This window comes from Festucalex cinctus, chromosome 9 (genome assembly GCF_051991245.1).
Source record: "Festucalex cinctus isolate MCC-2025b chromosome 9, RoL_Fcin_1.0, whole genome shotgun sequence".
NCBI classification, from domain to species: domain Eukaryota; kingdom Metazoa; phylum Chordata; class Actinopteri; order Syngnathiformes; family Syngnathidae; genus Festucalex; species Festucalex cinctus.
Window position 1 is genome coordinate 7,458,891 of NC_135419.1, and position 27,048 is coordinate 7,485,938.

The following is a 27,048-nucleotide window of genomic DNA, read 5'->3' on the forward strand; positions in this document are numbered from 1 at the left end:
TGTAAATGATGTTCAGGATGTCAGCTCAGAATGGTCATTTGACAAATACAATTGACTTACGATGGCAAAGTGTCAAACACTATATGATGGGGCACAATTTTCAACAGCTCAATTTTTTATTATCTACATATAAATTTTGCCTGGCCCAGTAGAGCCACATCCCCCGCACATTGTTTTTCAGCAAACTAAGATCCAGAGGATTTTATTTCAATATATGATCAATAAACATATACAATGGCATCCAAAAATATGCCTCAGGCACATGAGTCAATGTGTTTTAAGGATCTGCAAACTATTTCAGAGTATGTATAGCCACAATTCACAAATGCAGAAAAGCCACTAATTTCAAAGTCAGATTGAACACTTCCCCAAATCTTTAACTCAACTGCATATGAAAAAAGCTAAGAGCAAAACTAATTGAACTACCAAGACAAATAAAAACAATCAAACTTCATACTTTCATGCATGGGCTGAAACGTTAACGTTGTAGAACGTGGACTTATGTTATATATTACAACACCATTGGAATGGAAAATATAATCCAGAGGGGAGATTCCTGAATGAGTGGAAAGCTGTCCTTGGTGCTGACATTTTTACTCTGTTATACTGACATACTAAAAAAAAAAGAAAAAGTAGTGAACTGATCTATCTAAAATAATACATTAAAATATATATTCAAAATGTCTTATATATGACTGTTTCCTATTGAGGACAAAATACCTCATTGAGTTTGGTGTATGAAATGTGCTTGGAGACTAATATGAGAGACCCACAACATGTTTCCAGTGAGAAACAACAAAACAACAAAGATTAATTATGTTGAACTAACCTCTAAAGGAGAGTCAGGTTCATCCAGGATGTTCTTTTCACTGTGTCTCATCTGCAAGGTCCTTGTCGAACTGGGGTCCATGACCAGCACATTCTGACTAGCAGCTCTATCCAATTTACAGTCACTTTTTCTGGAGTCAGTGGTCCTGCACACTTCGTAATTGTACACATGCGGGAGGGTCCCCGTCCCCAAAGTATCCGAGTACCGCGGCGGGTAATACGGAATGACAGGCAGGTTGGAGTGGTACAGGACGCGAGACTGTCTCCACCTGTACACTTTGACTGATATGATAAGCAGCAAGCAGGTGATGAAGAGGAAGGAGACCACAGCCAGCGCCAAGACTAAGTAAAAAGTCAGCTTGTCATTGTACTCCTTGTCGTGCATGCTAAAGTCAGTGAACTCTGACAGCACTTGAGGGAAGCTGTCCGCCACCGCCACGTTAACAATGACTGTAGCTGAACGAGAGGGCTGCCCGTTGTCCTCCACTACAACAGTCAGTCTTTGTTTGACAGCATCTTTATCAGTCACTTGGCGGACAGTTCTTATTTCTCCATTGTGGAGGCCCACTTCAAACAGCGCCCTGTCTGTGGCTTTGTGCACTTTATAGGAGAGCCAGGCGTTCTGCCCACAGTCCACATCCACGGCCACCACTTTAGTCACCAGATAGCCCACGTCTGCCGAACGAGGCACCATTTCGGCCAGCACCGAGCCGCCCGTCTGGACCGGGTACAGGACCTGAGGGGCGTTGTCGTTCTGGTCCTGGATCACCATGCGGACGCTCACGTTGCTGCTGAGCGGAGGGGAGCCGCCATCTTGTGCCCTGACCACCAAGTCCACTTGTTTAATTTGCTCATAATCAAATGATCGAACTGCACTGAGAACACCAGTTTCAGAATTTAAAGACACAAAAGTGGAAACTGGACTGCCACTTATCTGAGTGTCCTCTAACAAATAAGATATTCTGGCATTTTGATTCCAGTCAGCATCTCGAGCAGTGACAGCAAATATGGAAACACCAGGAGAATTATTTTCTGCGACATAAGCGGAATAAATACTTTTATCAAATATGGGTGCATTATCGTTTACATCTGAAATTCTAAGATGTAATTTAGTTGAGGTAGAAAGTGGAGGTGTTCCGAGATCAGTGGCTTTAATTGTTATGTTATATTCCGAAACAGATTCTCTATCAAAATATTGATCTGAAATCAAATTGTAATAGTTAGTTAATGAATTCTCCAGTTTAAAAGGAAGTTTTCCATCAATGGAGCATTTAATTTGCCCATTTCTATCTGAATCAGCATCTTTTATGTTAAGAACTGCAACTGTTGTACCAGGAGGTGAATCCTCCGGCAGAGGGCTTGAAAATGACATTATATTAATAACTGGAGCATTATCATTTATGTCAATAACATCAAATATTACTTTACTGGTCCCAATTCTCCCACCTTGATCTTTTGCTTCCACTCTCACTTCATACTTTTTGTTCTTTTCATAGTCTATTTGACCAGACACATAAATTGTACCAGTGTTTTTATCAATATTAAATATATCTACTGTACTTCCCTTTATTTCAGACAAACTGTAAGTGATGAGTCCATTTGATCCACTGTCAGCATCTGTAGCATTAACCGTTATTATACTAGTTCCTTTTATTGTGTTTTCCATAACAGTGGCTTTATATGCTGACTGGTTAAATATGGGTTCATTGTCATTTGCATCTAACACATTTATTTCTATATTTACTGAACCAGATCTCTGCGGTGTTCCTCCATCAACTGCAATTAATTTTAATGACAAATGGGGACGTTGCTCTCTGTCTAAAGGCTTCTGGAGCACCATTTCAACGTATTTATTGCCATCTGGATTTGCATGCTGATTCAGTATAAAATTGTCGTTTGGTGACAAAATATAATTTTGCAACGCATTTTGCCCCACATCTTGATCTTTTGCACTCTGCAGAGGGAAGCGCACTCCGACCAGAGCAGATTCACTTATTTCAAATATGAGAGCCTTATCTTTATTTGAAAAGATAGGGGCGTGATCATTTATATCCAAAACCTCAACAATTATTCTATGTAGCTCGATTGGCTTTTCTAGAATAATCTCAAAGCTGAAGCTGCACGGCGTCACATCTCCGCAAAGCTGCTCTCGGTCTATTCTGTCATTGACGAGCAGGAGCCCTTTGTCTGTTTTCAGCTCCGTGTACTGGATGTTTTCTCCCGTCACGATGCGCGCCCGCCCAGTAATCAGCCTCTTCGTGTCCAAACCGAGATCCTGCGCCACGTTTCCAATCACAGAGCCTCTCTTCATTTCTTCCGGAATCGAGTAACGAATCTGACCACCTACCGTGGTGAGCAAACCAAGTAACATGAGCGTTCCTATTATCCGTCTCCATCCATTAAACATCCTCCATTTTGTGCACGAGAAAGAGAAATATCTGTAGTCATCCATGATGTCAAAAATAAAAATAAAAAAATAACAAGCAATGTTTCTTCCTAAATAATCCGTTCCCTCCTCACATCAGCACTTGACGTAAAATGTGAAGCGGATCGAGATCTTTGTCCATTCACTTGCCCTCACCAACAACAAAAGCCAGAAAATCTGCTTCAGTGCCTCGTAAATAGGGAGGACTGCATGACGACGACACATGGAAAATCATATCCAAGCCAACAGCGTCTCTTAGAGTCTAAAACGTGTAAGAACGGGCACTGCGGGGGAAAAAAAAGAAAGAAAAGGAAATGGACTATACTCCACGTTGAAAGGCACAGCACGGATGGAAATATACAGAAAATATTGTGCAATACTCAGGAACCAATGTTTCAATAAAACAAAATGGAAATTAATAACTTTTTTTTGCAAACGATGGACAACAACAAAAAGAATAAACTACATTGATATGTGTGTAAGCAATTATTCAAGGAAGGTTATCAGAAGAACTTAAAAAAGACACACAAAGTGCAAAGTATTATTATTATTATTATTATTATTATTATTATTATTATTATCACTATACGACAACTAAAACAGTTGCTCAAATAGTTAATTGTGTTTTCAAAAGTATTTTCACAATATTGCTGTTTATTATCATGAATTAAAATCAATAAATTCGTCAACAATTAAATTTTCTTAACACTCATTAATAATAATAATAATAATAATAATAATAATAATAATAATAATAATAATAATAATAATAATAATAATAATAATAATAATGTGTTGCAACAATGGTCATGGAGCGTTTGTCTCAGCGTTTTGTTTAGTCATGAGAAAACCTTTCTAACACCATGGACAGCAACATTGCAGCTCAAAGATTGCAATATCAGGGAAACACAAATCAGCTATCTATATGTCAAATGTTTAAATATAGGTCAATACTGCATAATAACTGTTAAAATATTTAGATATTTTTTGTTTTACATTAAAAAAAAATGTCCTTATAGAAGATGATTAAATACTTCCTTTTTCTTTCTTTTTGTTTTATATTCACTGTCACTTTAATTTTGAAAATAACATTTTAAAAGACAAGAATGGTCAACATGTAACATTCCCACAACTTCCTACTGCTGTTATTTGATGGACACAATGTTCTAAATGTTAATTGTAGTGAAGAGGTGATTAAAAGACAGAAAGTTGTGCAAAATATACTCAATTGTGGCATTTATTGACACCGTCTGTATATGTTATATTGCTTATATTCTCAAGACATTTTACTGCAACTGTCATGTTCCTCAAGAAATGCATAATTGTGCATTCTTATTTTATCTGCACAAGTCTGACATTCAATTAAATGGTAGTATTAAAGGGAAGTCACGTGAAAAAAATTATTCACAAATATGTGTTATATGTGGCCTTGCTTGTCTAAACATGATATTCTGATTATTATTGTGTTTATGGGATACAGATTATGCAGCAAAATCCAGCCCTTTTTATCCATCTCAGGGGGCGGCCATTTTTCAACTTGCTTAATATGACATCACAGTTGCTGAAGGCTAAGGTAACCAATCAAAGCTCAATTTGCAAATGTCACATGGCCAAACAAGATAATTAGGTTGAGGCATGATTGGTTACCTGATGAAAACCCTTTTTTTTTTTCTATGAAAACTGTTTATTTATTTAGTCTAATATAATGATGACTGATAAAATAGTGAAAGCATGGTGAAATATTGACTCACCATAGTTGACGTCTGAGAAAATTCTCCTGACATCTGCTTGTTCATATGCACCACCTCATCGGCTCCATCCACGCTCACTAAACTTTGACTCATGGCTTGCATATTCTTCATGTCACTTTTTCTGGAGTCGGTGGTCCTGCACACCTCGTAATTGTACACATGTGGAAGAGTCCCAGTCCCCAAAGTATCCGAGTACCGCGGCGGGTAATACGGAATGACAGGCAGGTTGGAGTGGCACAGGACGCGAGACTGTCTCCACCTGTACACTTTGACTGATATGATAAGCAGCAAGCAGGTGATGAAGAGGAAGGAGACCACAGCCAGCGCCAAGACTAAGTAAAAAGTCAGCTTGTCATTGTACTCCTTGTCGTGCATGCTAAAGTCAGTGAACTCTGACAGCACTTGAGGGAAGCTGTCCGCCACCGCCACGTTAACAATGACTGTAGCTGAACGAGAGGGCTGCCCGTTGTCCTCCACTACAACAGTCAGTCTTTGTTTGACAGCATCTTTATCAGTCACTTGGCGGACAGTTCTTATTTCTCCATTGTGGAGGCCCACTTCAAACAGCGCCCTGTCTGTGGCTTTGTGCACTTTATAGGAGAGCCAGGCGTTCTGCCCACAGTCCACATCCACGGCCACCACTTTAGTCACCAGATAGCCCACGTCTGCCGAACGAGGCACCATTTCGGCCAGCACCGAGCCGCCCGTCTGGACCGGGTACAGGACCTGAGGGGCGTTGTCGTTCTGGTCCTGGATCACCATGCGGACGCTCACGTTGCTGCTGAGGGGAGGGGAGCCTCCATCTTGTGCCCTGACCACCAAATCTACTTGTTTAATTTGCTCATAATCAAATGATCGAACTGCACTGAGAACACCAGTTTCAGAATTTAAAGAAACAAAAGTGGAAACTGGACTGCCACTTATCTGAGTGTCCTCTAACAAATAAGATATTCTGGCATTTTGATTCCAGTCAGCATCTCGAGCAGTGACAGCAAATATGGAAACGCCAGGAGAATTATTCTCTGTGACATAAGCGGAATAAATGTTTTTATCAAATATTGGTGCGTTATCATTCACATCTGAGATTCTAAGATGCAATTTTGTTGTACTAGAAAGCGGAGGGGTTCCAAAATCAGTGGCCGTAATTGTAATGTTATATTCTGAGACAGATTCTCTATCAAAATATTGATCTGAAATCAAATTATAATAATTTGTAAGAGATGGCTCAATTTTAAAAGGAAGCTTGCCATCAATTAAACATTTAATTTGTCCATTCCTATCAGAATCGACATCTTTTATGTTAAGAACTGCAACTGTTGTACCAGGAGGTGAATCCTCAGATAGAGGACTTGAAAATGATTTTATATTAATAACTGGAGCATTATCATTTATGTCAATAACATCAAATATAACTTTACTAGTTCCAGTTAATCCACCTTGATCCTTTGCTTCGACTCTCACTTCATACTTTTTGTTCTTTTCATAATCTATTTCACCAGACACATAAATTGTACCAGTGTTTTCGTCAATATTAAATATATTTGCTGCACTTCCTTTCATTTTGGACAAACTATAAGTGATGAGTCCATTTGAGCCACTGTCAGCATCTGTTGCATTTACTGTAATTATACTTGTCCCTTTAATTGTGCTTTCAATGACAGAAGCTTTATACTCCGATTTATTAAATATTGGCCTATTATCATTTACATCTAACACATTTATTTCTATATTTACTGTACCAGATCTCTGCGGTGTTCCACCATCAACTGCAATTAATTTTAATGACAAATGGGGATGTCGTTCTCTGTCCAAAGACTTCTGGAGCACCATTTCAACATATTTACTGCCATCTGGATTTGCATGCTGATTCAGTACAAAATTGTCGTTTGGGGACAAAATATAATTTTGCAACGCATTTTGCCCCACATCTTGATCATCTGCACTCGGCAGAGGGAACGGCACACCGACTACAGCAGATTCACTTATTTCAAATTTAAGTGTCTTATCCTTATTTGGAAAGACAGGAGCGTGATCATTTATATCCAAAACCTCAACAATTATTCTGTGCAACTCTATCGGGTTTTCTAAAATAATCTCAAAGCTGAAGCTACATGGTGTCACATCTCCACAAAGCTGCTCTCGGTCTATTCTGTCATTGACGAGCAGGAGCCCTTTGTCTGTTTTCAGCTCCGTGTACTGGATGTTATCTTCCGTCAAAATGCGGGCCCGCCCTGAAATGAGTCTCTTCATGTCCAAACCGAGATCTTGCGCCACATTTCCAATAACGGATCCCCTTTTCATCTCCTCGGGAATAGAATAACGAATCTGACCACCTACCGCGACCAAGCCAAGCAGAAATATGAGCGTTCCTATTTGTTGTCGCCATCCAGATAATCGCCATTTTGCGCATGAAAACTGGAAAGGTCCGCTGTTATCCATGACGACTGGCCAAAAAAAAAAAAAAAAAGAGTAATGGGTCGTTTGGGTAAATAATCCGTTAACTGGTGACCAATTCGACGCTTCAAGCAAAAAAATATCTGCAGCGCACAGCGTTGTTCTTTCTCTCCACCTCACCGCCAACAAAAGACAGAAAATCTCCTCCAGTGCCTCGTCACTAACAGGGAGGACCGCATGACGACAATGCACTGAAAATCATATCCAAGCCAACAGCGTCTCTTAGAGTAAAAAACGTGTCAGAACGGGCGCTGTTCAGCAGACCAACTGACACATTCTGGGAAGATGCAGCGAATAACTAATTCGTCGACTTGATGAAAATGTGAACAGAAAATATTGTGTAATTCTAAGGAAATAGTACTAAATTTACTTTAATAAAATAAAGTCAACATTATGTTACCCTTCACAAATAATAACAGCACAGTAGATAAAATATTATCGTTTTATTCATTAATACTTCACAGAATTATAACCCTATTTTGATATGCATGTGGTAAAGTGTTAATAATAATAATAATAATAATAATAATAATAATAATAATAATAATAATAATAATAATAATAATAATAAAAATAATAATAATAATAATAATAATAATTATTATTATTATTATTATTATTATTAATAATTCATTCGAATCATTACATAAAAATAATAAGTTTCATGATTTTTTTTTTTTATTATTTGCATGATTTACAATAATTAACATAGCCTATACCTATACCATTCAAAAATTTCTGAATAATATGTTTTAAAGGAATCAATTGTAACAATGCTGCACTGCAATGTCAGTCTGGGCTGTCATCTTAAGCCTGATTTATGCCTCCAGGTTTGCTCTCGCGTTAATGACCGGCGTAGATCACATGATCTTACGCGAGCCATGAATTTTAAGTGCAGCGTAGCTCGTGGCCGGCTGCGGTGCACACATCGCCAATCCTTGCACGCCGTACCCCATAGTTGCCGTATAGCTCCCTAATTAATTCTCTCTAAATTTGTAGTGTTGTTAATTTTGTGCAATGTCGATATATTCATTTTACATTTAGTCACTATTTCTTCTTAAGTAGTTTTTTTCCCCATTTTTTTTTTTTTTTTAATTTGACTCGACCAGGTGTGAACCATTTGGATTTCAGGGTGAGGCGAGGCCAGATGAGAACCTGTCTCTCTCCTCGTCTCTGAGAACCCCATCTTTTACTGGAAATTGTGAACACGTAGACTCTAATATAACAGGAAACAATTGTGAAAGATTAACTCACCAAGGTTGACATCTGAGAAAATTCTCCTGACATCTGCTTGTTGTCATGCGGCGTATCAGCATCAGCTCCATCCACACTCACTAAACTTTGACTCATGGCTTGCATATTCTTCATGTCACTTTTTCTGGAGTCAGTGGTCCTGCACACCTCGTAATTGTACACATGTGGAAGAGTCCCCGTTCCTAAAGTATCCGAGTACCGCGGCGGGTAATACGGAATGACAGGCAGGTTGGAGTGGCACAGGACACGAGACTGTCTCCACCTGTACACTTTGACTGATATGATAAGCAGCAAGCAGGTGATGAAGAGGAAGGAGACCACAGCCAGCGCCAAGACTAAGTAAAAAGTCAGCTTGTCATTGTACTCCTTGTCATGCATGCTAAAGTCAGTGAACTCTGACAGCACTTGAGGGAAGCTGTCCGCCACCGCCACGTTAACAATGACTGTAGCTGAACGAGAGGGCTGCCCGTTGTCCTCCACTACAACAGTCAGTCTTTGTTTGACAGCATCTTTATCAGTCACTTGGCGGACAGTTCTTATTTCTCCATTGTGGAGGCCCACTTCAAACAGCGCCCTGTCTGTGGCTTTGTGCACTTTATAGGAGAGCCAGGCGTTCTGCCCACAGTCCACATCCACGGCCACCACTTTAGTCACCAGATAGCCCACGTCTGCCGAACGAGGCACCATTTCGGCCAGCACCGAGCCGCCCGTCTGGACCGGGTACAGGACCTGAGGGGCGTTGTCGTTCTGGTCCTGGATCACCATGCGGACGCTCACGTTGCTGCTGAGGGGAGGGGAGCCGCCATCTTGTGCCCTGACCACCAAGTCCACTTGTTTAATTTGCTCATAATCAAATGATCGAACTGCACTGAGAACACCAGTTTCAGAATTTAAAGACACAAAAGTGGAAACTGGACTGCCACTTATCTGAGTGTCCTCTAACAAATAAGATATTCTGGCATTTTGATTCCAGTCAGCATCTCGAGCAGTGACAGCAAATATGGAAACGCCAGGAGAATTATTCTCTGCGACATAAGCGGAATAAATGTTTTTGTCAAATATTGGTGCATTGTCATTCACATCTGAGATTCTAAGATGTAATTTTGTTGAGCTAGAAAGTGGAGGTGTTCCGAAATCAGTGGCTGTAATTGTAATGTTATATTCTGAAACAGATTCTCGATCCAAATATTGATCTGAAATCAAATTGTAATAGTTTGTTAAAGGAGTCTCCAGTTTAAAAGGAAGTTTTCCATCAATTGAACATTTAATTTGTCCATTTTTGTCAGAATCAACATCTTTTATGTTCAGAATAGCAATTGTCGTACCAGGAGGTGAATCCTCAGACAGATGACTTGAAAACGACATTATATTAATAACTGGAGCATTGTCATTTATGTCAATAACATCAAATATGACTTTACTGGTACCAGTCAGTCCACCTTGATCTTTTGCTTCCACCCTTACTTCATATTTTCTGTCCCTTTCATAGTCAATTTGACCAGACACATAAATTGTGCCAGTGTTTTTGTCAATATCAAATGTATCTGTTGCACTTCCTTTCATTTTGGACAAACTATATTTAATGAGTCCACTTGAGCCACTGTCAGCATCTGTCGCATTTACCGTAATAATACTTGTTCCTTTTATTGCATTTTCCATAACAGTGGCTTTATATGCTGACTGGTTAAATATGGGTTCATTGTCATTTACATCTAACACATTTATTTCAATATTTACAGTACCAGATCTCTGCGGTGTTCCTCCATCAACTGCCATTAATTTAAATGACAAATGGGGACGTCGTTCTCTGTCTAAAGGCTTCTGGAGCACCATTTCAACATATTTACTGCCATCTGGATTTGCATGCTGATTTAGTATAAAATTGTCGTTTGATGACAATATATAATTTTGCAACGCATTTTGCCCCACATCTTGATCCTCTGCACTCGGCAGTGGAAACCGCACGCCTACTGCAGCAGATTCACTTATTTCAAATATGAGAGCCTTATCTTTATTTGCGAAGACGGGAGCATGATCATTTATGTCTAACACCTCAACCATGACTCTGTGCAGTTCTAACGGGTTTTCTAAAATAATCTCAAAGCTGAAACTGCACGGTGTCACATCTCTACAAAGCTGCTCTCGGTCTATTCTGTCATTGACGAGCAGGAGCCCTTTGTCTGTTTTCAGCTCTGCGTACTGGATGTTTCCTCCCGTCACGATGCGGGCGCGTCCAGCACTGAGTCTCTTCATGTCCAAACCGAGATCTTGCGCCACATTTCCAATCACGGATCCTTTTTTCATCTCCTCGGGAATTGAATAACGAATTTGACCACCTACCGTGGTGAGCAAACGAAGCAGCAACATGAGCGTTCCTATTTGCCGTGGCCATCCGTAAAACAACCTCCATTTTGTGCATGAGAAAGGGAGCGGTCCGATATTTTCCATGATTACGTTAAAAAAAAAAAAAAGTGTTATATGTTATGCTTTAAATAATCTGTCTCCTGCTCGCGAAGTCGCCGAAATGCAAATAATCCGCATGCAGGACGCACCGTTGTTCTTTCACTTGCCCTCTCCGCCAACAAAAGACAGAAAATCTCCTCCAGTGCCTCATCACTGGTCGAGAGGACTGCATGACGACAACACATGGAAAATCATTTCCAAGCCAACAGCGTCTCTTAGAGTCTAAAACGTGGAAGAACGGGCGCCGCACAGCACACAAACTGACACAAATTCTGTTCAAATGCAAGCGAGTAACTAATCCCTCAATTTGATGAAAATATGTGTAATTCTCAGGAAATAGTAATACATTTATTTTATTTTTATTTTTTATTTTTTTTATAAAATACAGTCGCCATTAAGTAATAACCCTTTCCAAACAATATATCACAACAGCACAACAGAACAAACTATATTGTATGGGTTTATTCATTAAAATGTAACAGAATTATGATCGTATTTTAAAATGCGTCTGCAGGTGAAGTGTTTATACAACAACAACAACAACAACAACAACAACAATAGCAATAACAATAACAATAATAATAATAATAATAATAATAATAATAATAATAATAATAATAATAATAATAATAATAATAATAATAATAATAATAATAATACTGCGATTGGCTGGCAACCAGTCCAGGGTGTCCCCTGCCTACTGCCCAGAGCCAGCTGAAATAGGCGCCAGCAACCCCCGCGACCGTTGTGAGGAATAAGCGGTCAAGAAAATGGATGGATGGATATTGTTATAATTAATTCAAATCATGAGATGAAAAATATTGAGTTTCATGAGTTATAATAATTCATATAGCCTACACATGAATTATGTTTAGAAAAAAATATGATGGCATGTTTTCAAGGAGTCTTGTCACAATGCTGCATTGCAATGTCAGTCTCGGCTGTCATCTTGGACTTGGGAGCGAATAAAGGAGACGAATAAAGGTCTGTCTATTTGAGCACCATGGACAGCGACATTGCAGCGCAAAACTTTTTTTTTTTTGTCAAATATTTAACCAGATGAAAGCGACGCAGATTATATTGAATGTAATTTATTTAATAAATAATTACACTTGCTTTATTTGAGCTTTTAATAATTATTATCTTAAACTACAGATTCTAAACTGCATGGACGACTAAAAATATATTATAAATGCTGACTAAAAATACATTTAAAGGGGATATTTATTGTTAGGACCTATGTTCATTTTTTTTTTTTTTTTTAAAGAAAAGCACTGACATGCATCGAATTTTCAGCTTCTGTGAAAGTAAAGGTAACTAACAAATTTTGTTTATTGTTGCACATTGAAGATTAAAAGAAACAAGATGTTCAAAAAGCAGTTCACTGAAATGTGACACTTTTTTAATACAAAATGTTTAACAGTTGTCATTTTCCTCCTGGGAGGTCTAATTTTGTGATCTTGATAATTTTATGAAATTATTATATTATTTGAGGTTATAGTCATTATTTTCCAAGGTGGGCTACACATACAATATTATTGACAAGTTTTTTTGTTTTTTTTTAACGTGATTAGTTTTCCTCGTAGTGTGTTGACTTAGACTTAGACTTGACTTTATTGATCCCTTTGGGATAGCTCCCTCTGGGAAATTTACAATAATTGAAAATATGAAACATTTGGATCAGGGTGCAGGCCAGATAAGAACCCCTTAAGGAATTGTGATCATGATGACTGATAAAATACGGAAAGAATTGTGAAATATTCACTCACCAAGGTTGACATCAGAGAAAATTCTCCTGACATCTGCTTGTTGTCATGCGGCGTATCAGCATCGGCTCCATCCACGCTCACTAAACTTTGACTCATGGCTTGCATATTCTTCATGTCACTTTTTCTGGAGTCAGTGGTCCTGCACACCTCGTAATTGTACACATGTGGAAGAGTCCCCGTTCCCAAAGTATCCGAGTAGCGTGGCGGGTAATACGGAATGACAGGCAGGTTGGAGTGGCACAGGACGCGAGACTGTCTCCACCTGTACACTTTGACTGATATGATAAGCAGCAAGCAGGTGATGAAGAGGAAGGAGACCACAGCCAGCGCCAAGACTAAGTAAAAAGTCAGCTTGTCATTGTACTCCTTGTCGTGCATGCTAAAGTCAGTGAACTCTGACAGCACTTGAGGGAAGCTGTCCGCCACCGCCACGTTAACAATGACTGTAGCTGAACGAGAGGGCTGCCCGTTGTCCTCCACTACAACAGTCAGTCTTTGTTTGACAGCATCTTTATCAGTCACTTGGCGGACAGTTCTTATTTCTCCATTGTGGAGGCCCACTTCAAACAGCGCCCTGTCTGTGGCTTTGTGCACTTTATAGGAGAGCCAGGCGTTCTGCCCACAGTCCACATCCACGGCCACCACTTTAGTCACCAGATAGCCCACGTCTGCCGAACGAGGCACCATTTCGGCCAGCACCGAGCCGCCCGTCTGGACCGGGTACAGGACCTGAGGGGCGTTGTCGTTCTGGTCCTGGATCACCATGCGGACGCTCACGTTGCTGCTGAGGGGAGGGGAGCCTCCATCTTGTGCTCTAACACGGAATTGGAACTCTTTAAGTTGCTCATAGTCAAATGAACGAACTGCATGGATGACTCCACTTTCAGCACTAACAGACACATATGAGGAGACTGGCACTCCATTAACTGAGGAGTCCTCCAGGATGTAAGAAAGACGAGCGTTTTGGTTCCAGTCAGCATCACTGGCTTTTACAGTGAATACAGAGAGACCTGGTGTGTTGTTTTCAACAATGTAGGCCTCATATGAGCTCCTCTCAAAAACAGGCGCGTTGTCATTCACATCTGAGATGAGTAAGGTGAGAGTGACGCTGCTGGAGAGGGAGGGCACGCCCTCGTCAGAACACGTCACTGTGATATTATATTCACGTGACCTCTCGCGGTCTAATTCGCTGTCTGTCACTAAAGTATAAAAGTTATTTGTTGAGGTTCTTAAAGTAAATGGTATGTTTTCGTTTATGAAACAAACAACATTTCCATTATCTCCGGAATCTTTATCTTCTATATTTATCATGGTAACAACTGTGTTGAGCTCTGCATCTTCGGAAATAATATTTGTCTTTGACATGATGCTGATTTTCGGCTCATTGTCATTCACGTCTTGCACGTCAACAATTATTTTGCACGAATCCGTGAGGCCTCCTTCATCACTTGCGAGTATGTTTATCTGATAGTTTCGAGAATGCTCAAAATCAATAATTCCAATTAACGTCACTTCACCTGTTTCCTTGTTAATTTCAAACATTTGTCTAATATCATGTAGCGCATCACTTATAAAATAGGATATTTTGGCGTTGGAGCCCTGATCTGCATCAGAGGCCGAAACTGCAGCGACAATTGTCCCTACAGGTGAATTTTCAGTAACAATAGCTTTATATGTGTGCTGTGTAAAAACGGGGGCATTATCATTAGCGTCTAACACTGTAATAAGGATCAACATCGTTCCTGACATCCGCGGCTCTCCTCCATCTACTGCAGTTAACACGAGAGACATCTGCTCCTCTTTCTCTCTGTCTAAAGGCTTCTGTAAAATCATTTCCACATTTTTATTTCCATCCGCGTTGTTTTGCAACTTAAGAGCAAAATGATCCGATGGTTTTAATTCATATTTATTAACGCCATTAATGCCGACATCAAGATCTACAGCCTTTTCTAAAACAAATTTTGCTCCGATAGTCGCCGACTCGCTTATTTTGAACGCCATTTCACCCCTGTTGAAGGTTGGCGCGTTGTCATTAATGTCAGTAATTTGAACAGTAATGCTGTAAAATTGCATGGGGTTCTCTAAAATAATTTGAAAATGTAAAGTGCAAGGCGTCGTCTGCCTGCACAGCGCCTCTCTGTCGATCCTTTCTTTCAAAAGGACGACTCCTCTTTCTCTATTCAACTCCACGTATTTGTCGCCATCCCGGTTATAAATGCGCGCTTTACCGGCCAGCATACGTTTGGTCTGCAAACCTAAATCATGAGCTATGTTTCCAACGAGAGATCCTTTGGGCATCTCCTCCGGGATGGAGTAACTGACTTGCCCGAACACCGACCCGACGGAGAGGGAGAAAATAAAGAGCAGCACTTGCCTTGCCATTGTTCTATATTCGACTATTTCCTTGCAAAATTCAGTCTTTTTCATCCCATCAAATGCATTTCTGTTCGATGGCGGTCAAATATCCCACTGCTTTACATCCAAATAGGAAAAGGGTAAATCCTGACGGTTTAAATTCGCTTTTTTAAAAGCATGACGGCTCCGATGCTCGTTCTTTGTCGTTTTCTTCTTCTAATATGTCCACAGAACATGGGAGGGTGCAGCATTAATCGTCTTGCAGCCAGCCTGCCAGCCTGCGACGCTTTGTGGTCTACAGCGGCCCTAAGAGTCCACTCAGACAAACTGCAGCTCGTCAGCATTTAGATACAGTAAACCAAGAAAGTTCATTATTAACAGTCGCAGTCACCTGAGTGTGTGCGTGCGCGTGCCCGTGTGTGTGTGCATATCTATCTATCTATCTATCTATCTATCTATCTATCTATCTATCTATCTATATTTTTTTACCGTGAAAAATATAACATTTAATATAAATATTAGACATATATGTCAACAACATTATCTCCACCCATTTATATACTCTTATACAAAGGTAATATCCACAAACACTCTATCACAGTGAAATTAATATTCTATAAATGCAAGCTAAATATTCCATAAGTGCGACAATGGCACTCTCCTCTGCTTGATGTTTGGTAACTGTTGCTTTGAAACACTAAAAAACCTGATCAAGATTTCATGAGCAAAAGTGAACTGAACAACGGAAGCAACAATGACACACTTCACCCATCTAAAAAATGGGTGAAGACAAAGGGGCAATTAATAGTTTGAATTATTGACTGTGAGAATGAGAGAGGGGCGGGGCTAAGGCCCAACATAATATTGTCTGAACAAAACAAAACTTGATGACAAAATATGGGGCCCATATTGTTGTTTTTGTTGTAAATGGAGCATAACTGCAAGTTTAGTAGGCTATACAATCAACCATATAAGTGTCAATTCTATCATAAGGTTTTGTGCAAGCATGAGTATGTCAGATGCATGCTTCTAAAATAACAATTGTTTGTTTAGAACAAATGTTGCGACATGTTGACCAAATAATGAAGGCCTTATACAAATTAAGCTGTTATAATATTGTGGTGAGGCTGACTGATGTCAAGCAGGCCTGATATGATGAACCATCCGATATCACGTGCATGATTTGAAAATTAATGCTACATCTGTAATACTGCTAATGTATGGTCATCACTTTGTCACATAGTTAAAACAAGATGTGACAGATTTCTATTTATTGTTTTTATTTAACATATTGACTCTGAGGATGTTTCTTTCAACCACAAAATAACCAAAAACATTTGATTTAGGACTGTCTCATAAGTAATAATAATATAAAAAAAAAATAGTGTTGAATGACTGTTTTTATGTTGACTCATGCTTTTCCCCCCAATATTAATTAGACAAACTTACAAAATTAAGCCGTAGGCTGCATTAAATTGTTTTACCACATAGTTCATTTCTTTATTAAATCACAATAATTTGACCTTTGCACTAAATGATCACCAGAATGCAAATTCCCCACTGTGAGAGCAATGAAACAAAGTTGTCAAATACAAAGACAGACAACGGATGGTAAATAATGACTCACCAAAGTTGACATCTGTGAACACAGTCCTGACATCTGCTTGTTGTCATGCAGCGTATCAGCATCAGCTCCATCCACGCTCACTAAACTTTGACTCATGGCTTGCATATTCTTCATGTCACTTTTTCTGGAGTCAGTGGTCCTGCACACCTCGTAATTGTACACATGAGGGAGGGTCCCCGTCCCCAAAGTATCCGAGTAGCGTGGCGGATAATACGGAATGACAGGCAGGTTGGAGTGGTACAGGACACGAGACTGTCTCCACCTGTACACTTTGACTGATATGATAAGCAGCAAGCAGGTGATGAAGAGGAAGGAGACCACAGCCAGCGCCAAGACTAAGTAAAAAGTCAGCTTGTCATTGTACTCCTTGTCGTGCATGCTAAAGTCAGTGAACTCTGACAGCACTTGAGGGAAGCTGTCCGCCACCGCCACGTTAACAATGACTGTAGCTGAACGAGAGGGCTGCCCGTTGTCCTCCACTACAACAGTCAGTCTTTGTTTGACAGCATCTTTATCAGTCACTTGGCGGACAGTTCTTATTTCTCCATTGTGGAGGCCCACTTCAAACAGCGCCCTGTCTGTGGCTTTGTGCACTTTATAGGAGAGCCAGGCGTTCTGCCCACAGTCCACATCCACGGCCACCACTTTAGTCACCAGATAGCCCACGTCTGCCGAACGAGGCACCATTTCGGCCAGCACCGAGCCGCCCGTCTGGACCGGGTACAGGACCTGAGGGGCGTTGTCGTTCTGGTCCTGGATCACCATGCGGACGCTCACGTTGCTGCTGAGCGGAGGGGAGCCTCCATCTTGTGCCCTGACCACCAAGTCCACTTGTTTAATTTGCTCATAATCAAATGATCGAACTGCACTGAGAACACCAGTTTCAGAATTTAAAGACACAAAAGTGGAAACTGGACTGCCACTTATCTGAGTGTCCTCTAACAAATAAGATATTCTGGCATTTTGATTCCAGTCAGCATCTCGAGCAGTGACAGCAAATATGGAAACGCCAGGAGAATTATTCTCTGCGACATAAGCGGAATAAATGTTTTTGTCAAATATTGGTGCATTGTCATTCACGTCTGAGATTCTAAGATGCAATTTTGTTGTACTAGAAAGCGGAGGGGTTCCAAAATCAGTGGCGGTAATTGTAATGTTATATTCTGAGACAGATTCTCTATCAAAATATTGATCTGAAATCAAATTATAATAATTTGTAAGAGATGGCTCAATTTTAAAAGGCAGCTTGCCATCAATGGAGCATTTAAATTGTCCATTTCTATCTGAATCAGCATCTTTTATGTTCAGAATTGCAATTGTTGTACCAGGAGGTGAATCCTCAGATAGAGGACTTGAAAATGATTTTATATTAATAACTGGAGCATTATCATTTATGTCAATAACATCAAATATAACTTTACTGGTCCCAATTAGACCACCTTGATCCTTTGCTTCTACTCTCACTTCATACTTTTTATTCTTTTCAAAGTCTATTTGTCCAGAAACATAAATTATGCCAGTGTTTTTGTCAATATTGAATATATCTTCTTCAATTCCTTTTGTTTGAGACAAACTGTAAGTGATGAGGCCATTTGAACCACTGTCATTGTCTGTCGCATTTACAGTAAGGATACTCGTTCCTTTCATTATGTTTTCCATAACAGAGGCTTTATAAGATGACTGGTTAAATATGGGTTCGTTATCATTTGCATCTAAAACGTTGATTTCTATATTTACTGAACCAGATCTCTGCGGTGTTCCTCCATCAACTGCAATTAATTTTAATGACAAATGGGAACGTCGCTCTCTGTCTAAAGGCTTCTGGAGCACCATTTCAACATATTTACTGCCATCTGGATTTGCATGCTGATTGAGTACAAAATTGTCGTTTGCTGACAAAATGTAATTTTGTAACGCATTTTGCCCCACATCTTTATCATCTGCACCCTGCAGAGGAAAGCGTACTCCTACTGCAGCAGCTTCATTTACTTCAAATTTAAGAGCCTTATCTTTATTTGGAAAGGCAGGAGCGTGATCATTTATATCCAAAACCTCAACAATGATTCTGTGCAGCTCTAAGGGGTTTTCTAAAATAATCTCAAAGCTGAAACTGCACGGTGTCACATCTCTACAAAGCTGCTCTCGGTCTATTCTGTCATTGACGAGCAGGAGCCCTTTGTCTGTTTTCAGCTCCGTGTACTGGATGTTATCTTCCGTCAAAATGCGGGCCCGCCCTGAAATTAGTCTCTTCATGTCCAAACCCAAATCTTGCGCCACATTTCCAATAACGGAACCTTTCTTCATCTCCTCGGGAATAGAATAACGAATCTGACCACCTACCGTGGCTACAGAAAAAAGCAGCAACACGAGCGTTCCAATTTGCCGTCGCCATCCATAAAACAACCTCAATGTTGCGCACGAGAAAGGGAAGGATCCGTGATTATCCATGATTACAAAAAAAAAAAAAAAAAAACACGATGAAATTCCGTAAAATAATCCGTTTCTTGCTCCCACTTCGAAGTTAAAAGCAAATAAATGCGCTGCGCATGCACGCCGGTGTTTCAGTCGCCCTCACCGCCAACAAAAGACAGAAAATCTCCTTCAGTGCCTCATCACATCAGGGAGGACTGCATGACAACAGCACACGGAAAATCATTTCCAAGCCAACAGCGTCTCTTAGAGTCTGAAACGTGGAAGAACAGACCTAGGAACATAACTGGAAAAAAAAGACACTGTCGAAAGCTTTTTTTCCTTCTTGTGTCTCAAAAAATATTGTGCAGCATTAAGGAGCCAAAAAAATAGGGCTTTAGCAAAATATATTCGAAATAAGTAGAGCACTTATATACAGTATTAAGTAAAGAGATAACTTGATAACAAAATATATAAAAAAAAAATATGAGAAATATCTGCTATCGTAAATGAGTGCAAAGAAATTCAACACTTTTATGTTGTCTGTGAAACAGTTAGCCCTCATCACTACTCATGCAAATTGTGTATGTGCACTGATTTATACATTCTAGTTCAGTTTCTGGTATTCATCAAACATGGGACAGAATGCAATTTATTATTATTACTATTATTATTATTATTATTATTATTATTATTATCATTCTTGTTATTGTTACTATTGTTATTGTTATTATTATTATTATTATTATTATTATTATTATTATTATTATTATTATTATTATTATTATTATTATTATTATTATTATTATTAATCATTGCATTGTAATGTCAGACTGAGTTATCTTGGAGTGTAATGGAATTTGAATTTTACCATCTGAAATTGCAGGTACCATGGACAGTGACATACTATCATAAACGGAAAGTCACGGAAACATCCATCCATCCATCCATCCATCCATCCATCCATCCATCCATCCATCCATCCATCCATCCATCCATCCATCCATCCTCTTAGCAGCTTTTCCTCACAAGGTTCGTGGGGATGCTGGGGCCTATCTCAGCCAGCTTCGGCCACTAGTACAAGTTAAGAACGCCCCGTTCCACATAGGAGTTTTAAACAAATATCATTTAGAAAAAGAGAAAATAACGCTGAAACATTTTACTCACCAAAGTTGACATCTGTGAACTGTGTCCTGACATCTGCTTTTCCACATGCGGAATATCAACATCAGCTCCATCCACACTCACTAAACTTTGACTCATGGCTTGCATATTCTTCATGTCACTTTTTCTGGAGTCAGTGGTCCTGCACACCTCGTAATTGTACACATGCGGGAGGGTCCCAGTCCCCAAAGTATCCGAGTACCGCGGCGGGTAATACGGAATGACAGGCAGGTTGGTGTGGCACAGGACACGAGCCTGTCTCCACCTGTACACTTTGACTGATATGATAAGCAGCAAGCAGGTGATGAAGAGGAAGGAGACCACAGCCAGCGCCAAGACTAAGTAAAAAGTCAGCTTGTCATTGTACTCCTTGTCGTGCATGCTAAAGTCAGTGAACTCTGACAGCACTTGAGGGAAGCTGTCCGCCACCGCCACGTTAACAATGACTGTAGCTGAACGAGAGGGCTGCCCGTTGTCCTCCACTACAACAGTCAGTCTTTGTTTGACAGCATCTTTATCAGTCACTTGGCGGACAGTTCTTATTTCTCCATTGTGGAGGCCCACTTCAAACAGCGCCCTGTCTGTGGCTTTGTGCACTTTATAGGAGAGCCAGGCGTTCTGCCCACAGTCCACATCCACGGCCACCACTTTAGTCACCAGATAGCCCACGTCTGCCGAACGAGGCACCATTTCGGCCAGCACCGAGCCGCCCGTCTGGACCGGGTACAGGACCTGAGGGGCGTTGTCGTTCTGGTCCTGGATCACCATGCGGACGCTCACGTTGCTGCTGAGGGGAGGGGAGCCTCCATCTTGAGCTCTGACAATAAAAATTAGCTCTTTGATTTGCTCGTAGTCATATGAGCGAACTGCACTAATAACTCCAGTTTCCGCATTTACAGACACAAACTCAGAAATTGGACTTCCTCCAATTTCACTCTGCTCCAAAATGTAGGAGACACGAGCATTCTGGTTTTCATCCGGGTCTTTGGCACTAACTCTGAGCACAGAAACACCTGGCGAATTGTTTTCTGCAATGTTTGCACTATAAAAGCTGACCGGAAACACAGGAGCATTGTCATTCACATCTGAAACTTTCAAATTTAAGGTATTTTTCGTGGAGAGGGAAGGCAAGCCAGCGTCTGATGCAACAACTGTGATATTGTATTCTGGCACACTTTCACGATCTAAATCAGCATCAGTCATCAATGCAAAATAATTTCTCACATTAGATTTAATCCTAAATGGAACGCGACCTTCAACAGTGCACCTCACGTGACCATTTTCACCAGAATCTAAGTCTTTCACATTAATGATACCAATAGTGGTACCAGCTGGTGAGTTTTCTGACACAGGACTAGTGAAGGACATAACATTTATTACTGGGACATTATCATTTAAATCCATGACTTCTATTTCGACTTTTGAAGACTCAGTGAGCCCACCTTGATCTTTAGCTTCAACCATGAATTCGATAATTTTGTCTTTTTCATAATCTATTTGTTTTGCTACAGATATATATCCTGTCATCTCGTCTATATGAAACAAATCTGCTATTTCCTCATTTGATTTTGAAAATGAGTATGTTACTTGTGCATTTGAACCGCTATCAGCGTCCGTTGCATTCACAGTTAAAACATGAGTGCCTTTTGGTGCGTTTTCAAATATTTTCGCTTTATAAATGGTTTGATTAAAGACGGGAGCATTATCATTTATATCTAGAATAATAATTTCTATATTTACTGTCCCTGATCTCTGTGGATTTCCACCATCTACAGCCACTAATTTTAAGGCGAGTCGCGGCTGTTCTTCTCTATCTAAAGCTTTCTGAAGCACAATTTCTGCATGTCTTCTCCCCCCCGGACTGACGTGTTGTTTTAAAACAAAATTATCACTTGGTGTTAAAATGTAGCTTTGCAGATCGTTTGCCTCCACGTCAGCATCATGTGCACTCTCCAGGACAAAACGGGAACCAAGCGCTGCCAATTCGCTTATTTCAAAATGCAAATGATTTTTTTTAAATGTAGGAGCGTTGTCATTCACGTCCAACACTTCGATGGTTACGGGATGCAATTCCATGGGGTTTTCCAATAAAATCTCAAAGGTGAAGCTGCACGGCGTCACGTCTCCACACAGCTGCTCTCGATCTATCCTCTCACGGACAACCAGAAGCCCTTTGTCCGCCCTCAGCTCGACGTACTGGACGTTCTCTCCGGTCACGATGCGGGCCCGCCCAGAACGGAGTCTTTTCAGATCCAAACCGAGATCTTGAGCCACGTTTCCGACCAGCGAGCCTTTTTTCATCTCCTCGGGGATTGAGTAGCGGATTTGTGCCTGCGTTCCGTTTAGAAAAAAACACCAAAAGACAAAGAGGCAGGCCGCACGTCGCCATATTCCTCCTCGGATCGGATGGATATCTTTACACTCCATATGGAAAATAGCCTATTCCAATAAAGTGAACCAATCAAAAAATGGCTCTTAAAAAAAGGGGCAATTATTTTAGCGTTATTTGGCTCAACGGTCATACGTTGTTCACCCGAAGCTCCCCTGTGCCAAATGGCAGCGAGAGAGGAGGGAGCTGCACTGTATCACGCAGCAAGAGACATCCCAACATATCCAACATCCATTTCACATGTAACAGCGCCCCTTTGAGGAGGATAAGTGAAACTGAACATGTTAGAATAAAATGTTCAACATGAGAAAAATCTTTAAATTACACTAACTACTGTATGTCTTGTTTAAAAACAACAATTAAAATAAATTTTAAAAAGCCAAAATAAAATAAAATATTTTTTCTACTGAAAGTTGTTACTTACACAAACAGACAATAACTGATGTGGTAGTTTAAGTAATTTTAATGATTATTTGCATCAAGGTCAATCTTTCAGTGTGAGCGCGGTTCAACAAATCCAATGGAAACTTTCCTTCAGCACCACGGAGAGAGACAAACCACCACAAGGAGCTGACTGCTTCTTTTGGTCAACCGATACGTTATCAGTAAATAACTATTCATCCATCCCTAATTCCACTGACTGCGACTTTTTTTTTCTGATGTTTAGTGAGAGAAGACTGACAGTGTGAATGCCAATAATGAATGGTTTGAATACTTTAGTCAGCATATTTTTTAGACTTAAAAAAAATCAATAATATACATTGATGTTTTTTACTGCTTAAAAATGCAAAAATAAATGTTGGCTCTGTTGTTGAAACTTGTGGAATAATGTGGGCTACTCATAAGCTGCAGAATATAAATAGGCCCGCCCATGTATATGATAACTTTCAATTATGAAGTAGTAATATCACCAACCGAGACAAGTGTATCCAATATGATAGTGAAAGAGTAATTATTTTCAAATTGAAGTTAAAAAAAAAATAGCCAACAAAATTTTACTCCATGCAAGACATCATCATTTCCACAAGGATGATCATGATATAAGTGAAGGCTTATTTCAAAAATACTCAGGACACACTTTGAGAATAACAGTGGACAAATAGCATAGTCTGAAAACAACAATCTGGTGAGCCGGAACAAAAGCTGATGTCAATTATCAAAACTCATTTGACAACGGAACCAAGTAATGAAGAACCATTTTAAAACATATATTCAAATTTACATTTCTCTCTATGACAATGTAAAAAGAATAAAGCTGTCCATGGAATTTTCACAAGTGGATGAACTAAAATAAAAAGAAAAAAATATCACCAGTGATAAAATAAGCTCTTGCTCCACACTCTTATTTAGCCTCCAATGTATATACTTATAGGAATGACCTCAAGACATTCTTGCAGCAGCAAGTAGGAAAGTGATGAGGCATGCACATAAACCCTGAACCAAAAAACTGAGACTTATCAACTACAACAACAGATTAAAACGTGAAAAACTTCACTCACCAAGGTTGACATCTGTGAAAATTCTCCTGACATCTTGTTGTCATGCGGCGTATCACCATCAGCTCCATCCACACTCACTAAACTTTGACTCATGGCTTGCATATTCTTCATGTCACTTTTTCTGGAGTCAGTGGTCCTGCACACCTCATAATTGTACACATGCGGGAGGTTCCCAGTCCCCAAAGTATCCGAGTACCGCGGCGGGTAATACGGAATGACAGGCAGGTTGGAGTGGCACAGGACACGAGACTGTCTCCACCTGTAAACTTTGACTGATATGATAAGCAGCAAGCAGGTGATGAAGAGGAAGGAGACCACAGCCAGCGCCAAGACTAAGTAAAAAGTCAGCTTGTCATTGTACTCCTTGTCGTGCATGCTAAAGTCAGTGAACTCTGACAGCACTTGAGGGAAGCTGTCCGCCACCGCCACGTTAACAATGACTGTAGCTGAACGAGAGGGCTGCCCGTTGTCCTCCACTACAACAGTCAGTCTTTGTTTGACAGCATCTTTATCAGTCACTTGGCGGACAGTTCTTATTTCTCCATTGTGGAGGCCCACTTCAAACAGCGCCCTGTCTGTGGCTTTGTGCACTTTATAGGAGAGCCAGGCGTTCTGCCCACAGTCCACATCCACGGCCACCACTTTAGTCACCAGATAGCCCACGTCTGCCGAACGAGGCACCATTTCGGCCAGCACCGAGCCGCCCGTCTGGACCGGGTACAGGACCTGAGGGGCGTTGTCGTTCTGGTCCTGGATCACCATGCGGACGCTCACGTTGCTGCTGAGGGGAGGGGAGCCGCCATCTTGAGCTCTGACAATAAATATCAGCTCTTTGATTTGCTCATAGTCATATGAGCGAACTGCACTTACAGCTCCACTTTCTGCATTTACAGACACAAACTCAGAAATTGGACTTCCTCCGATTTCACTCTGCTCCAACATGTAAGAGACACGAGCGTTCTGGTTTTCATCCGGGTCTTTAGCATTAACTCTTAGCACAGAAACACCTGGCGAGTTGTTTTCTGCAACATTAGCACTATAAAAGCTGACCGGAAACACAGGAGCATTGTCATTCACGTCTGAAACTTTCAAATTAAAAGTTCTTTTAGTGGAGAGGGAAGGTGAGCCAGCGTCTGACGCAACAACTGTGATATTGTATTCTGACACAATTTCACGATCTAATTCAGCATCAGTCATCAACGCAAAGTAATTTCTCACATTAGATTTAATCCTAAACGGAACGCGGCCTTCAATCGCGCACCATACGTGACCATTTTCACCAGAATCTAAGTCTTTCACATTAATTATACCAATAGTGGTTCCTGCCGGCGAGTTTTCTGACACAGGACTAGTGAAGGACATAACATTTATTACTGGGATATTATCATTTAAATCCATGACTTCTATTTCGACTTTTGTTGACCCACTCAACCCACCTTGGTCTTTAGCTTCAACCATGAATTCTATTGTTTTGACTTTTTCAAAATCTATTAGGTTTGCTATTGATATGTGTCCTGTTATTTCGTCGATATAAAATAAATCTGATATTTCGGCATTTGATTTTGAAAATGAGTAAGTTACTTTTCCATATGAACCGCTATCAGCATCTGTGGCATTCACAGTCAGAACGCGGGTGCCTTTTAGTGCATTTTCATTCACTTTAGCTTTATATAAAGTTTGATTGAAGATGGGAACATTATCATTCGCATCTAAGATGACAATTTCTATATTTACTGTACCTGACCTCTGTGGATTCCCACCGTCTACAGCCACTAATTTTAAGGCGTGTCGCGGCTGTTCTTCTCTGTCTAAAGCTTTCTGAAGCACCATTTCTGCATGTTTTCTTCCTCCCGGACTGGCGTGTTGTTTTAAAATAAAATTATCACTCGGTGTTAAACTGTAGCTCTGGACGCCGTTTGCATCCACGTCGGCATCATGTGCACTTTCCAAAACAAAACCAGAGCCGAGCACAGCAGACTCGATTATTTCAAAACGCAAATTATTGTTTTTAAAGGTGGGAGCGTTGTCATTCACGTCCACTACTTCGATGGTTACGGGATGCAATTCCATGGGGTTTTCCAATAAAATCTCAAAGGTGAAGCTGCACGGCGTCACGTCTCCACACAGCTGCTCTCGATCTATCCTCTCACGGACAACCAGAAGCCCTTTGTCCGCCCTCAGCTCGACGTACTGGACGTTCTCTCCGGTCACGATGCGGGCCCGCCCAGAACGGAGTCTTTTCAGATCCAAACCGAGATCTTGAGCCACGTTTCCGACGAGCGAGCCTTTTTTCATCTCCTCGGGGATTGAGTAGCGGATTTGTGCCTGCGTTCCGTTTACAAAAAAACACCAAAAGACAAAGAGGCAGGCCGCACGTCGCCATATTCCTCCTCGGATCGGATGAATATCTTTACAGTCCATATGGAAAATAAACTATTCCAATAAAGTGAATCAATCAAAAAATTACTTTTCAAAAACAGGCCCAATTATTTTAAGCTTATTTAGCCAACGGTCATACGTTGTTCACCCGAAGCTCTCCTGTGCCAAATGGCAGCGAGAGAGGAGGGAGCTGCACTGCATCACGCAGCAAGAAACATCCCAACATATCCAAAATCCATTTCACATGTAACAGCGCCCCTTTGAGGAGGATAAGTGAAACTG

The 27,048-nt window shown here is 40.5% G+C and overlaps 1 protein-coding gene across 30 annotated transcripts in view; it reads right to left on the bottom strand.

Moving 5' to 3' along the window:
• The window catches only part of LOC144025487 (protocadherin gamma-A12-like), a 223,696-nt gene that overhangs the window by 96,149 nt on the left and 100,499 nt on the right, over positions 1 to 27,048 (bottom strand). The window contains exons 1-2 of one of the 30 annotated variants that reach the window (XM_077531554.1): positions 11,049 to 11,246; positions 5,005 to 7,337 (exon numbers count right to left, since the gene is read on the bottom strand). The exons of 24 other annotated variants lie outside the window; for them this stretch is intronic. In XM_077531554.1, coding sequence (XP_077387680.1) covers positions 5,005 to 7,337; positions 11,049 to 11,160 — 2,445 coding nt within the window. In that variant the 5' untranslated portion in view covers positions 11,161 to 11,246. Of the gene's footprint in view, positions 1 to 829; positions 3,397 to 5,004; positions 7,338 to 8,712; positions 11,247 to 12,944; positions 15,284 to 27,048 lie in introns of those variants that run through there. 5 more of the 30 variants (XM_077531595.1, XM_077531596.1, XM_077531552.1 and 2 more) reach the window with 5 other exon arrangements.